Raw genomic sequence first — 16,012 nt, 5'->3', positions numbered from 1 at the left:
AAATTTTGTTGGATGCAACACTATTTAGGTTGATGCTTTCATTATAACGTCATGTAAGTTTAAATCCAGAAGGTAAAATATTTGTGGTGAAGGTATTTATTTGAAGATACCTCTCTGCTTTATATAAATATAGGCAAACACTGTTATAAACTTCTACTTTCTGAATTTCTTACATATAAATGGCCGGTTTCACCATGTCCCTTACTTTCTGGTCAGCAGTTCGATTGTCCCGAACCAATGGTGCGCCTATGTGTGACTCTTGCTCTACGTCTGCCTCAGGGAACTCGTGTGCCATCATTAGTATTTGGTTGTATTTTTAAAAAAAGCCAAACCTCTTCCTTGAGTTGGTTCTGACTCATAGCAACCCAATAGTACAGAGCAGAACTGCCCCATGGGGTTTCCAAGGAACAGCTGGTGAGATTCAAACTGCCAATCTTTTGGTTAGCAGCTGAACTCTTTAACCACTGTGCCACCAGGGCTATACAACTATTGTGTTGTATAAAACTGGTTGTCATCGAGTCGATTCTGACTCACAGCAACCCTGCAGAACAGAGTAGAACCACCCCATAGAGTTTCCAAGGAGCTCTTGGAGGATTTAAACTGCTGACCCTTTGGTTAGCAGCCATAGCACTTAACCACTACGCCACCAGGGTTTTCTTCTGTTGCTTAAAAAAAAAAAAAAGTGGCATGTAATTTTTGTAACCAGTATTCTATTAATGGGCATTTAAGATGTTTGCAGATTTTTTTTTTTCCTGCTGGGAACATGCATTTACATATATCTTTTTGAACTTGTGTAAATACATTCTTAGGATCAATTCCTAGCAATGAAATTGCTGGAGATATATATATATATGTATTTTTTATATATATGTCACTGGGTGGCAGAAACCGTTAAGCACTCAACTACTAGCTAAAAGGTTGGTGATTTGAACCCGCCCAGAGGCACCTCGAAAGACAGTCCTGGCAATCTGCTTTCTAAAGGTCACAGCCTTGAAGACGTTCTACTCTGCACATGTGGGGTCTCCATGAATCGAAATATCAATCTTTTACTGACTCATTTCTCTTCACACACAGAATACGCCAGTAACCTGATAAAATCTTAAACAGAAATATTTATTTTCTTTTATAAAATCTCTCATTTTCAAAATACAGTTCTAAAAGAAGTTTTTACTTGTGTAAGACAAAAATAAGCTTATTGTAAGATGACATAATGCAATGCAATTATAGGAATTTGAGCTTTCTGATTGAATTTCTCTATTTCTTTAAGTCTTCCTTTATCTAATTGGCATGGTCTAATTTTGAAGCAAAGTGTTAAATCTTGGTTTACTTGCTTTATTTGCCTAGATTCATAACATGATGCTGAAATCACTAGTCCTTGAACAAGTAGTAACCGTTGTTTAAATTATTTGATTATAAAAAGAAGATACCTGAATGTGAAACTTGAAAATAGCTTATTAGAGATAGCTACATAAATCTGTTTATTCGGACTCAGGAGTCTGCTTTCAACCTTTGAATTAGCAATTGTCTTTGTTCATCTTAGTCCAGACCTTTCTTTTAGCTTCATTGTAATTATTTGTCACATTTCCCATCCATTTTAATTTAAGGCTCTAAGGAGCCATGAAGTTTTATAGACTGAAAGAGCACCTGAAGAAACATGTTAGTCAGCTTTCTACTAGATACACAAAAGTATAATCATATTTGAACAAATTTAGGGTGAGTGGTAGTTTAATTCACATTTCCTTTTAAAACAATGATTCTTAACCTGGCATGTATCCTAGAATTACCTAGGGGTTTTAAGAAAATATTGATGGCCAGATTCACCCCCAGAGAGTAGGACGCAGTATTGAGAGTTTCAAAAAAGCACTTCACATGAGCTTTGCTCTCTGCATCCAGGGTTAAGAACCACAGCTCTATTAGAAAGGAACCCTGGTGGCACAGTGGTTAAAGTGCTCAAACCTACCAGCGGCTCCTCAAGATAAAAGACTTGGTGATCCGCTTCCATAAAGACTTGGCTCTATAGCCAAGTAAACCCTATGGGACAATTCTACTCAGTCCTGCAGGGTCGCTATGAATTAGTTATAAGGAGCCCTGGTGGCACAGTGGTCAAAGTACTCAGCTGCTAACCCAAAGGTTGGCGGTTCAAACGCACAAGCGACTCCGCAGAAGAAAGATGTGGAAGTCTGCTTCCGTAAAGATTTACAGCCTTGGAAACCCTATGGGGCAGTTCTACCTGTTCTGTAGGGTCGCTGTGAGTCAGAATTGACTGGATGCAATGCATTTGGTGGTTTTTTATGAGTCGAATCCGACTTGATGGTAGTGGGAGGGTGAATACTCTGTTAGAGTTGCTCAAATATAACTAAAAAAAACCCGTTGCATTAAGAATAACTATGAATCTCTGAAACATCTCATAACATAGAGGAATCTGGAGGGCATTATGCTGAGTGAAATTAGTTGCAAAAGGACAATCTCTGAAACATCTCATAACATAGAGGAATCTGGAAGGCATTATGCTGAATGAAATTAGTTGTAAAAGGACAAATATTACATAAGACCATTATTATAAGAACTCTAGGAAAAGTTTAAACACAGAAAGTGTTCTTTGATGGTTACGAGGGTGGAGAGGGAGGGAGAGGGGTATTCACTAACTAAATCCACCACCACTACCCACTGCAAACTAAATAGTAGACTAGAATTATTTTAGGTGACAGGAAGGATGATACACAATACAGGGGAAGTCAGCAAAACTGGACTAAACCAAAAACAAAGACTTTCCTGAATACAACCAAACTCTTCGAAGACCAGAGTAGCAAGGACAGGGGTCTGGGGACCATGGTTTCAGGGGACATCTAGGTCAATTGCCATAAATATATGAAGAAAACGTTCTGCATCCCACTTTGGAGAGTGGCATCTGGGGTCTTAAATGCTGGCAAGTGGCCATCTAAGATGCATCAGTTGGTCTCAATCCACCTGGAACAAAGGAGAATGAAGAACACCAAAGACATATGGTAAAGATGAGCCCAAGAGACAGAAAGGGCCACATAAACCAGAGACTCCATCAGCCTGAGACCTGAAGAACTAGATGGTACCTGGCTACCACCAATCTCTGCCCTGACAGGGAACACGACAGAGAATCCCTGATGGAGCAGGAGAACAGTGGGATGCAGGTCTCAAATTCTCTTGAAAAGACCAGGCTTAATGGTCTGACGAGACTGGAGGGACCCTGGGGGTTGTGGTCCCCAGACCCTTTGTTAGCCCAAGATTGGAACCATTCCCGAAGCCAACTCTCCAGACAGGGATTGGACTAGACTATAAGAGAGATAATGCTACTGGTGAGGAGTGAGCTTCTTGGCTCAAGTAGACACATGAGACTATGTGGGTAACTCTTGTCTGGAGGCGAGATGAGAAGGAGGAGGGGGACAGGAGCTGGTGGAATGGACATGGGGAATACAGGGTGGAGAGGAGGAGTGTGCTGTCTCACAAGGAGGAGAGCCCCTAGGAGTACATAGCAGTGTTTGTATAACTTGTGGTATAAGAGACTGACTTGATTTGTAAACTTTCACTTAAAGCACAATAAATAAATAAATTAAAAAAAGAAAAAAACTGCCAAGTCAATTCCAATTCACAGCGACCCTATAACCAAAACAAACCCAGTTCCCATCAAGTCGATTCTGACTTGCAAGTGACCCTAAAGTAAGAAGTAATTTAGTGGTACTCCAGAAATTAAAATGCTTGATGAGCTAAATCAGAGTTTTTCAAAGGGTGATAATGTTTACCACTGAAGGTACCTAAGGTGATTTTACTCACATTTTATTTTATTAGTTATGTATTTGTTTTAATGTGTATTAGAACACAAATACAAGTATTACGTCAAACTCAGCTTCACCTAGTTACTGCTTTGGATGAAGCTAGATTATTTTAGATGCCAAGTTAGAGGCAATTTGCCAAATTATAGAAGCGTATTAGGCAGATAGGAAACCCTGGTGGCGTAGTGGTTAAGTGCTACAGCTGCTAACCCAAGGGTCGGCAGTTCAAATCCTCCAGGCGCTCCTTGAAAACTCTATGGGGCAGTTCTATTCTGTCCTATAGGGTCGGTATGAGTCGGAATTGACTCGACGGCACTGAGTTTGGTTTTGGTTTGGTTTATTAGGCATGAAATGTTTGAGAAGCACAATGGCATCTTCAGTGATGGGCCTCTCCTCAAGCCGAGTATTAGAACCTGATGTGTCACGTGTCCCCCCCCTCCCCCCACAGATGTATTCACAGTTACTTAATTCCGACTTTTTCAATTCAAGGGCAGACTTTAAGAATTAGAATTTCTGAAAATCATTAAATCATCGCTTTGTAACTTAGTTTCTTATCACTTAGTTCTCTTGTAAAAATGTGCCTTGTAGATGAAGATATTTTGCTCTTTTATTTTTCTCATGTAGAGGTGGGTGTCTAGTAGAAAAGGAGGGCATGTGTACGTGTGTGTAAATGTGTGTGTGAGAGAGAGAGAGAGATGGTGGGAGAGGTTGATGGACAGGTAAATAGAAGACCTAGATAGAGAAGACCTCACCTTCCCAGGCACCCCTTTTTCTCCCCACACTCTCAGGAAACCTATAGATTTGCCACAACTCAAAACAACTTAGGAAACACTGCTTTAGAATCTCTCACTGGTAGTGGGTTGCTCTGGGTTGCTCTGGGCGGGCCAGTTGAAATAGCCCCCCAAAAAAAAAAGTTATTTAGCAAGCCTATATAACAGACCTTTACGGCTCAGAAAATTTGAATAGGCAGATTAGCTTTTGCTGTTTTGTTCTCAATAATGCAGTTATAGAGGCAACGGTTCTGAGCAAGTGTAGCCACATACATAGATCACAGTTAAATTTTATTACCGTAAGTTAAAAAATATTGTGGTGCAACTGTAATTTGTATTGTAAATGTCTGTTCTGTGTAATTTTGTAGAATGGAAGCTTCTTGTCTAGAACTGGCCTTGGAAGGGGAGCGTCTTTGTAAATCAGGGGACTGCCGTGCCGGCGTGTCGTTCTTTGAAGCTGCAGTTCAAGTTGGAACTGAAGACCTAAAAACACTTAGTGCTATTTACAGCCAGCTGGGCAATGCTTATTTCTATTTGCATGATTATGCCAAAGCATTAGAATACCATCATCATGATTTAACTCTTGCAAGGTAATTAATTTAAGCTTTTTAATATTCTTCCTCCCTAAATTAACTGTGTTAAAATGTTTTCATTCAATTACAAAAACTAGCTGAATTTAATGAGTTCTAGTTCAGTGGTATCACTTTTTGGAACTAATCTTTAGACTGAACGCAGAGTTTAGTTAAATGAATGGTGATGAAATGACCCTAGAGTTTAACTAAATGACTGAAAATTAATTAAATACAGAAATGTAGGTTTTTCATTTTTGTTTAAAGTAGGTTTCAAGGCTAATGGTTCTCACTTATCCTAAAAGTGTATCAGTTATCTTCTAGGAAAACTAACTGTACTCTGTTTGCTTCATATTTTAATGCCATTTTTTTTTTCTTTTCCCAGGACTATTGGAGACCAGCTGGGGGAAGCCAAAGCTAGTGGTAATTTGGGAAATACCTTAAAAGTTCTTGGGAATTTTGATGAGGCAGTTGTTTGTTGTCAGCGGCACCTAGATATTTCCAGAGAGCTCAATGACAAGGTAATACAGAAACACAAGATGGTAGGCCAAATGTTTTCATTGAAATTGTTTTGTGTTTTAATACTATATAATTATTATGTAGTTTATCTGAAAGTTAATGACAAAAAATAAAATTTTCATAGATAAATAGAAGGAAAAGAAACCGTAATAAAAAAATTTTTTTTAATAGAGATGAAAAGGAAATACTGAGAGATCCTTCTTTTATAAGTACAGGCAGTCCCTGGGTTATGCTTCGACTTACGTACAACCCGTAGTTACCCCATAAAACCTGTTATATTAAAAATTTGAGATATATTCAATGGTTGGTGATAACAAATAGGTGCTACTTCGCGAGGCATCAAAGCATTATTATGTTATTACTGTGTTATTATGTGAAAGATGCTTTAGTGTTATCTGGAAGTGTTTCTTTAATTTTTTTATGCATAGAAAGTTTTTTATACTATATACTAAGACGAACGTTTGACTAACTGACATTAGATATGAACTATACCTAACTGTTCCAATTTGCATACAAAATTGACCTAAAGACAGATTTAGGAATGAAGTCGTTTGTAATCCGGGGACTCCCTGTAATCATTTGTTTAGTTCTACATGGAAAACGTTTCTTTCCCTTGACCATAATATCAAGGGTATTACTAAAGTGTGTGATAAGCGTTCTAATACCTGGCCTCTGATTAAAAAAACCCAGGCCTCTGATTAGCAAACGTAAACTCTGCTGATATCCATCTAGGTGGGAGAAGCAAGAGCACTTTACAATCTTGGCAACGTATATCATGCCAAAGGGAAAAGTTTTGGCTACCCTGGTCCTCAGGACACCGGAGAATTTCCCGAAGAAGTGAGAGACGCCCTGCAGGCGGCTGTGGATTATTATGAGTGAGTAGCACTGATGGGGTCCTGTGGGCCCAGCCGAGCTGTGGGTCTTCTATACCTTCTTTATCCAGTAGTAACTTTCTCACTTTGGCAAGTGTGGGCTAGCAAATGAAAACCTGTTAGGTCAGTTGCTAAAGTATTACCATGTTACCTTAGTATTATCCCCTCCTGTGAAAACTGTCCTTTCACCTGCAGACCAGTGCCACTCAGTGGCAAAAACAAGAAATAACAATGGTTAATTTTTTTTAGTGTAAGTTATTTGAAGTAAATTTAGAGTATTGTAGAATTTCTGAGCTACAGGGGTTCTCAGATTAAATCTGTCCTTCACTCTGGGCACAAACCTACCTGCGCAGTTTGATAAAGTGTCCCCAGCTATTTCCTATAAACGCCCTCCATCATATGTGTATCTTTAAAATACGGCACACTATAGCTGTAAGCTTATTTTTTTTTTAATTTTTTTTCTGATAAAAAGAATTACATTTGTAAATCAAATAACATTTTTTTCCCAAACTTACTATTTCACCACTTTTTGTCGTCACTTAGAGAAAACCTGTCCTTAGTGACTGCTTTGGGTGACCGAGCAGCCCAAGGACGCGCCTTTGGAAATCTTGGAAACACGCATTACCTCCTTGGCAACTTCAGGGATGCAGTTATAGCTCATGAGCAGGTACGATGGAAGGCCTTGGAGCCAGGTCATTTTCTCCGTCAAAGTTTTGAACGGTGATTAGATTATTCTTCAATTTGTTTTTTTGTATAGCCTACATCTAATTAGCATTTTCTGTTTCAGCGTCTCCTTATTGCGAAAGAATTTGGAGATAAAGCGGCTGAAAGAAGAGCATATAGCAACCTTGGAAACGCATATATATTTCTTGGTGAATTTGAAACTGCCTCTGAATATTACAAGTTAGTCTAATATTTCTGTAGATCAATAAAATGTGTAGTTATACAGTTCTAGTAAATCATAGGCTTTGGGTTTAAAACCTGGTTTGCAGTACACCAGCAGCATGACCGTGGGCTCCTAAGCCTCAGTTTGTCATCTCTTACATAAATTATTAATACCTTGGTTTTGAAGTTGTTGTGAGGACTAAAAAATATATTAAGCATTTATTTAGCACACAATGTTCAATAAATATTATTGTACCTAAGAGTTAGTAGCAGTATGTTGTTGTGTGCTATCAAGTTAATTACGACTCACAGCAACACTGTAATATGGAGTAGAACTGCCCTATAGAGTTTCCTAGGCTGCAGTCTTTATGGGAGCAGATCACCAGGTCTTTTCTCCCACAGAGCAGCTGAGTTGGCTCAAACTACAGACCTTTCAGTTAGCAGCCAAGCACTTAACCGCTGCACCACCAGGGCTCCTTTAGTAGCAGTATAGACCCCTTTACAATTTCATTAGTTTTTATCTTTAAAACCAATTGTTTTTAAATGAAATCCTAAACTTTTAGTCTTTTAAACCTGTTTGATGTATGTGGTGTGTATCTGTATATGCTTTTTTCACTCAGTTATAGATTGAAAGAGAGGCCAAAAGAAAGCCCAATAACAAAAAATATGCCCTAGTTTCCACCAGTGATCATTGAATCACCCCCATTGCGCTCTCTGGAGCAGCCATCCTCCCACCCTCTCTCTGCCCACCTTTGACTCTCACTGTGAGAAGAGGCCTCATTCACTCACCTGAGGAGGTGGCAGTTCCTGCCTCTTCTATAGCAGAGCCTTTCCAGACTATCAGTAGGATTGAAATGTAGATGATAGCAAAGTTTAGATGACTTCAAGTTGCCTAGTCTGTGCTTTCCAGATTGTTTGGAATGTTTCCTAGTTAGTGGGGGTAGAGGTTCATACAGACCTCAGGCAGAAGCTGGGTTGACTGGATCAAAGACACAGCAATTTATATTTTATTTTTAAAGAGTTCAATGTGAGAGGGTTCTAGGTAATTTGCCATCTAAAAAACAAAGAAAAAATTTTTAGGTCTGTCTAAAAATAGAATGGCATCCATCCTGCTTTAAACATTGACTGGTGGTTAATATTCATTGGTTGCTTAGTTACATGTGAAATATTCTCCCAAATAAAATACATCACTATGGAAAGAGTATATATTTTTATTTTAAATATAAAAGTTTCTTAAAATTTAAATTCAAAGGACATAGAAAAGTGGTATGCATATATTAAATATTGAAAAGTTCTGTTGTAAAGTGAGTGGTGGCTATTTGACTGAAGAAGCACTAGTACAAGTAATGAAACTTTACTTTCTCCCCCCAACATACAGACTAGAATTCAGCTTTACACATACTCCAAAAATACTGGTTAGAAATAATTTTGAAACTCTCTTTTGGAATTGTTTTCAGATTTTTACAAGAAGATTATCTCATTTATCATAGATTCATATCCTCAGGGTACGAACAGTGGCATGATAAACCTACTTTAGTAATTAAATTTGATTCCAGAAAGACTTCTGACCATTTACAAATCAACTATACCTTCAAAGAATAATGTCCTAGAAAGGATCGTGCCACAGAATGTGAAAACAATTCCAAAAGTCTTCCCGAAATGTTTGGAGGACAGGCAGCATTAGAATAAGTTTGTTGGCTCCCAAGGTGACTATTTTGAAAATATCATCATTAAATATGTAATTTTAAGTTTACTTTAAAAAATCTATCACACTATCATGTGGTATGAAGTATTTATATTATTTGGCAGAAATTATGGGAAAGAACCATTTGAATGTATTGACTCCAAAAGCATCTGTAGGTTTAAGCACTGGCAACAACAACAGTGTTAATATTTATAGGACGTTTATTCTGAGCAAGATACCCTTCTAAGCACTTCACATATACTAATTCATTTAATCCTTAAAAAACCTTGTGAGGTGTATTCCCCATGTACAGATGAGGAAACTGATGCACAGGGAGCTTGAGTGACTTGCCCCAGTTGGCACAGCTGATAATTGGCAAAGTTGGGATTTGAGCCCAGACTAGCTCCAGGGTCCATGCTCTTAACTGGTATACTAGCGACTCATTGACAATACCATGTCTTAGGTGGAATTTAGTTAATGTTTAAATGCGGTGTGCACTATTTTTCGTGAATGTGTGGCCAGTGGCCTACATAAGAATATTAACTGTTAAGTATTTAAATTTTTGACAAAATGTAAGGGTAACAGTATGATTGAAAAGAGAAGTTACATGGACAAATGCCTCTTAATTTAAGTAATCACTAATACAATGGGGGAAATTTTTTAAATGTCAAAATTACTTTATTAACCTTTAGCAGCACTGGATCTCATGTTTTAATACTCCTTTTCTCCAGTGAATTGTTAGGGCTCTCACATTTATTCTAAAAGTCCGAATTTGTCTTTTTGTGTTCCAAAAATGTCTTTTCATTTTGTCAGAAAGTATAGGATATTAGGCTCTAAATCACTTTTACTTTAAAAGCAGCAGAAAAAAGCAGAGAGGGAAAAATGAGAGTTTTATTTTATGGTTATTATAGCTTAAAATAAAAATAATAGTTATGTAAGAATTTCTTTCTTCAGGAAGACACTTCTTTTGGCTCGACAGCTTAAAGACAGAGCTGTAGAAGCACAATCTTGTTACAGTCTCGGAAACACGTATACTTTACTTCAAGACTATGAAAAGGCCATTGATTATCATCTGAGGCACTTAGCAATTGCTCAGGAATTAAACGATAGGTAAGTTATAAACCTTTTTAGTATAGTTTTGGTAAAATATAGATGCATGATTGAATCTCTAGATTTTTTCCTTTGTTTTTCATTTAGCATCTTTTTCCTTTTTTTTTTTTTAATTCCTTTTAAAGAAGTGTCCTCCATTTCAATAATGTCCTTCATATATTATTGTTTGTAGGGCTAGCTTGTGATAGAGGATTAGACTGACTTCTTATGCTGTTGAACCAAGACTAGTGAAAAGGTCACAAACTCAAACTACCTTCAAGGTTCTTCCTGACTGGTCAGGCTGGGAATTGTGGTGAACTTAGACATAATGCCCACTGTAAGGGGCGGCTGTTACTCAACTCCAGCTAATTGCTGCCAGGCAGGAACTAGGGCTTAGTATGGCTCCATCTTTCCATTTTTTTTTTTTTTTTTTAAGAGAAACTAGAAGTCCTGAGTTTTACGTGAAATCTCCTGGTTTATGAATGTTGGTGACTAATTCTCTTTTTAACTGTATGAAAAAACAGCATTTCTCTGTAGACCATTAGTCCCGTGCTGTTTGCTTTAGGGAGACAGATTTCTACCTCAGTATAAGAAAGAAATTTTTGATATAATTTTTAAAAATAAAGTATGCTACCTCAAGAGGTAGTGAGTTCTCTCTCCTTGGTGGTGTCCAAACATAGGCTGGATGATTACGTGGTAGGGATGTCATAGAAAGAAAATGGGGTAAATCTATCCCTGAGATTTTATAATGCTTTACATTTTTTAAAGGAATGTTTTCTATATTTTAATATTTGATTCTGAGTTTAATATTATCTGGGTATTCTAATAGGTCTCTAATATCTTGATGGTATATTCTTTATATGAAAGACTAAATAATCCAAAGCATTGTTTATATCTTTAATTACTGCTAAATAGTTTTTATTTTACACATAGACCTCTTTTCAGATAACTTCATGTTAGCTGTGAATTATGTTGCAGAATTGGTGAAGGACGAGCCTGCTGGAGCTTAGGAAATGCATACACAGCACTAGGAAACCATGATCAAGCAATGCACTTTGCTGAAAAGCACTTGGAAATTTCAAGAGAGGTATGAAACTAAACTGTCTGTGTTATGGTGACTTACAAATTAGTGGGGAGAGAACTCTATGATATATTCTCCAGATTGCTCCTCTATGGCTGAATAAATTTGATTATCTGTTATTCTCTTGACTTAAGAACTGTACAAAGCATTTTCAGATATAAGTGAGAGATATGTTTGCATTGGCCTTGATGTAGGAAGACAGGAAGATAAGGCTATGCACGGGGTAATAGAAGGATGTTACTAAAATATGCTTCCACTCTGCTCCCAACCCTACATGGAGAAGTCTCATGGCATAGAAGAAAAAACATGGTTTTTAGGGTCCAGGAGTTCCTGTTCCGCCACTTGCTGTTTAAGCTTGGAAACCTTTTCTGAGACTCGTTTTTATATCTGTAAAATGAGAATAATAATTGCAAACTGTTTTAAGAATTAGGGGTAACACATAAAATAATGTATATAAAAGTGCCTAGCGTAATGTCTGGCACTGGCATAATAAATATTAACTACTAGTATTAGTATTGTATGGAAATAAAATATTCTAAGGAAGTTTCATTTGAGTGATGTCAAGTTAATGTGTCATGGGATAACCTAGATTATCATTTAGTATAATCCTAGAGAATAAGAGCAATCCAATATTTAGAGAACTAAAAAGAATTCATAGAACATAATTAGCTGTTATACTGCTATATTTTAAAAACTTCCTTTTTTTCCCTAAATTTTATTTAGTTTGTTGTTGTTGAGAATATACACAGCAAAACATAACCAGTTCAAGTTTTTACAAGTACAATTTAGTAACATTGATTATATTCTTTGAGTTGTGCAGCCATTCTGACCCTCCTTTTCTGAGTTGTTCCTCCCTCGTTAACATAAACTCACTGCCCCCCTAAGGTTCCTATCTAATCTTTTGAGTTGCTGTCGTCAATTTGCTCCCATATAGACAGTTCTTAAAAGAGCATAATGCTCAAGGCAGACCTTTTTTACTAGTTAAGTTAAACTGTTGTTTGGTTTTAAGTTGACTTCAGGGGATATTTTTGATTTAAGGTTTAAATTATTTCAGAGCCCTAGTTTCAGGTGTTAATCCACCCTCCATGGCTCCAGAAATTTTGGAGTCTCTGAGAATTTGAAATTCTGTTCTGCATTTTCCCCCTTTTGATCAGGATTCTTTCTCCCTTTTGGTAAGGAATCTTTGATCAAAATGTCCACTAGTGGTAGCCAGTCACCATCCAGGTCACCTAGTCTCATGGCAAGAGAGTCAGTTGTTCATGGAGGCAATTAGCCACATATTCCATATCCTCCTCCTGTTCCTGACTCTCCTTCTTCCTCTCTGTTGTTCCAGGTGAACAGAGACCAGTTGTGTCTTGGATGGTTGCTTGCAAGCTTTTAAGACCCCAGGCATTACGCAGCGAACTAAGAGGCAGAACAGAAGCACTAAATGTGTTAGCAGGCCAGTTAGCTGAGGTGTCCTGTGAGAGCATGACCCTAACCCTCCAAACCAAGAAGCTAAATTTTGTAAAGTGTTTGGTTGTACATGAGCAGCCTAAGCAGCTACTCTTCTTTTTGTTGCTGTTGTTATTGTAATTATATCTATCACAAAACTCTTGCAAATTCAGGATGTTACAGGTGTACAACTTATTGACAGCAATTACCATAATCAGTGTCCAACCCTACCTCTTTAATCAACATGATTTTTCCATCACCGTTAACCCCCCTTTCCTTTTCTTTCTGTATTCTTTAAAAAAAAAACTATTAATGATAAAGCTGTTTCATAGTCCCATAGCTCTAACATAACTACTTTCGTTTATCTATATTTTCTTCCAATCTCAGGTTCACAACACTTTCAACTAATCTTCACCATTCTTTGTCTTTGTTTAAAATATAAATGCTCGTGGTTGTAGGTTGGGGATAGAAGTGGTGAACTAACAGCACGCCTGAATCTTTCCGATCTTCAAATGGTCCTTGGTCTGAGCTACAGCACAAATAATTCCATAATGTCTGAAAATATTGAAATTGATAACAGTTTGCATGGTAAGTAGTAGATCTTCTAAAACTGAATTTCTTTATCCTCAAGATTTGAATTTAAATTATTTATCACACATGTTTAACCATACCCAGAGAGAATATATAACACAGGAATTTCAACTTTTATACCTTTTTTGTGTTATATAGTCCTGTTAATTTATCAGTATAGAATACAGTATTATATTTGGTTTTTGTTTAGCTCTTTTTTTTTCCCATTTCCGTTTTTTCCTAAGGTGAAATCCCTTAGGATTGTTTTATCTTCTTTTTATTCAGAAAACCTAGGAATCTTTCTTTAAGTGCTGACTTGGTTTGACATTACTACAGGGAAAAGCATGCTAGAATGTCTGTTTTTAAGCAAAAAAGTCTACTTTTGATTCATTAAATAAAAAGGGACACAATTAGAACCACATTTTTTTCATTCCATCTATATGTGACTTTGTAGGAGATCCATTTTCAAGATCTAATCCCTAAGTTTAAGATTTTCACAGTCTGAAAAAAATTACTGACACAAACATTTTGAACTTGAAAGTCACTGAAAAATATAGCTTTTATCTTTCCAACTTTTTTCTCGATACCCATATGAAAAAAAAAAAAGAAAAGAAATTAGAGGCTAGGAATCTGATTAAGACTTTGTAAGAACATATAGTGAAAAATTCTGAAATGTGAGCTGTATAATAAACTGTGACTCTGTGCTTTGTAACTGAATAATAGGATATAAGGTTTTCCTTTGCTTAATTTTCAGGTATGTTATACTGTTAGAGCTTCTATCTTTTACAGAACTGTCACTTGTCCTCATGGACCCCTCTAGCTATAGACCCATTTCTCTGGTCCCCTTTATAACAAAACTTGAAAAAAAAATCATAGCTCATTGTCTTTACTTCCTCTCCTCCCATTCTCTTCTCAACCCGCTCCACTCAGACTTTGGGCCCATAATGACACTGAAACCACTTTTCGAGTTTACCAATGACCTCCATTTTACCAAACACATTGGTTAGTTTTTAGATGTCATCTTGATTTCTCATCAGTATGTGCTGTATTACCTCTTCAAAATACTTCCTTCATTTGACCTCCAGGATACCCTACTTTCCTGGTTTGCCTCCACCTCACTGGCCACTCTCAGTCCTCTTTACTGTCTCCTCTTCCTCTTTTCATCCTCTAAATTTGTAGCACCCAGGTTTTAGTCCCTGGATTTTCCGCCTCCCTCTTTACCTCCCTACCTGTTTTTCATCCATCCATTCCTCCTTTCTGATTTTATTCTGTTTTTTTCCTTCTTCTATATAAATTGGAGCTGCCCAATAGAACTTGCTGTGGTGATAGGAATATTTTATAGTTATTCTGTCTAATACAATAGCCACTACCCACACGTGGCTGTTGAGTACTTAAAATGTGGCTAGTGTGAAAGAGGAATTGAATTTTTAATATTATTCCGTTCTAATTAATTTAAATTTAAAATGTTAAAAAGCATGTAGCTAGCAGCTGCCATATTGGACAGCACAGATATAGATGATATCATCTAGTTGTTGGCTTTTAGATCATCTATATACTGATGATTTTCAAATTTATATTTCCAACCTTATGTTCTCTCTTGAGGTCCAAATTTATATATGTAACTGCCCATTTAACATTTCTGCTTGAGTGTCTAATGATGTCTGAAACTTAACATATCCAAAGTAGAACGCTTGCTCCCCCTCACCCCCCAAAACATGCTCCTCCAGCCTACTTCATCTCAGGAAATGGTACCCCATTCACCCAGGTTTTCAGGCACACCCAAACTATCAGAAACCCTACTTTCAGATATATCCTTAATCACTCTTAAAATCTCTACTGCAACAACCTTAGTATAGGATGCTACCAATATCTCTCAGTAGAGTACTAGCCCATCAAGTGTTTATCTTTCTTCTATTCTTGATCCTTCACACTGATTTTTCCACACAGCGCTAGAGTATTCTTTTAAAATATAAATCATATTGTGTCATTCATCTGCTTAAAACTCTCCAATGACTTCCCATCACACCTAGGACCCAATCCTTAGTCCCCACCATGGCCAAAAGGCCCTGTGTTGTCTGTACCCAGCCCCTCTCCAACCTCATCTCCTTTCACTCCCTCCTTGCACGGTCTGGCTCCATGAGAACAAGTATTTTTTTTGTCTTTTTTGTTCATTGCTGTTTCTCCAGTGCCAGGCAGTCTGCTGGCCAGAGAGGCTGCAAGGAAACCTGGCTGTTTCTCATGTTGCTTAGGGTAGAGAAAAAAAATCTTCCCTAAGAATCTAAATTCATAAGCCTGCTTGCATATTGGTTTGGAATTCAATTTATACCACTTGCACAGTCTAAGAAACCCCATTCCAATAAAGTGCTTTCAGATTAGTGGTGCTCCTAGGGATTTAGCAGAGGTAAGACCACACACCTGTGTGTGTGTTTGTACATAACACATAACAGGGCAAACCACATGTGGTAAGGACAAGAAGTGTTTCATGAAATTTTTGTTACACAGTTGTGTATGTGGGTTTAGCGTTACAGTGAAAAATGTATTTTCTATATGGGTCACAATTAAAAAGTGTGAAAGCCACTAATGTAATGGACAAACAGGAACCTGAACATGGCAGCTGGCCTATTCATGTTCTTTTTAAGCATGCGTGAAACATTCACAAAAATTTGACCACTTGCTAAACCAGTAAAGCAACTGTCAACATGTTTCAGATAATCTGTATCATATAAATTTCATCTC

At 37.3% G+C, this 16,012-nt stretch overlaps 1 protein-coding gene across 2 annotated transcripts in view; it reads left to right on the top strand.

The window, feature by feature from the left end:
• Positions 1-16,012, top strand: part of GPSM2 (G protein signaling modulator 2) — a 64,794-nt gene that overhangs the window by 27,943 nt on the left and 20,839 nt on the right. For both annotated transcript variants that reach the window (XM_049880186.1, XM_049880184.1), the window contains 8 exons: positions 4,942-5,163; positions 5,528-5,663; positions 6,394-6,536; positions 7,077-7,200; positions 7,321-7,436; positions 10,057-10,212; positions 11,170-11,278; positions 13,165-13,294. In XM_049880186.1, coding sequence (XP_049736143.1) covers positions 4,943-5,163; positions 5,528-5,663; positions 6,394-6,536; positions 7,077-7,200; positions 7,321-7,436; positions 10,057-10,212; positions 11,170-11,278; positions 13,165-13,294 — 1,135 coding nt within the window. In that variant the 5' untranslated portion in view covers position 4,942. The remainder of the gene's footprint in view (positions 1-4,941; positions 5,164-5,527; positions 5,664-6,393; positions 6,537-7,076; positions 7,201-7,320; positions 7,437-10,056; positions 10,213-11,169; positions 11,279-13,164; positions 13,295-16,012) is intronic.

The sequence above is a fragment of the Elephas maximus genome, chromosome 3, assembly GCF_024166365.1.
Source record: "Elephas maximus indicus isolate mEleMax1 chromosome 3, mEleMax1 primary haplotype, whole genome shotgun sequence".
Taxonomy (NCBI): Eukaryota; Metazoa; Chordata; class Mammalia; order Proboscidea; family Elephantidae; genus Elephas; species Elephas maximus.
This window is presented reverse-complemented; position numbering and strand designations above follow the sequence as displayed.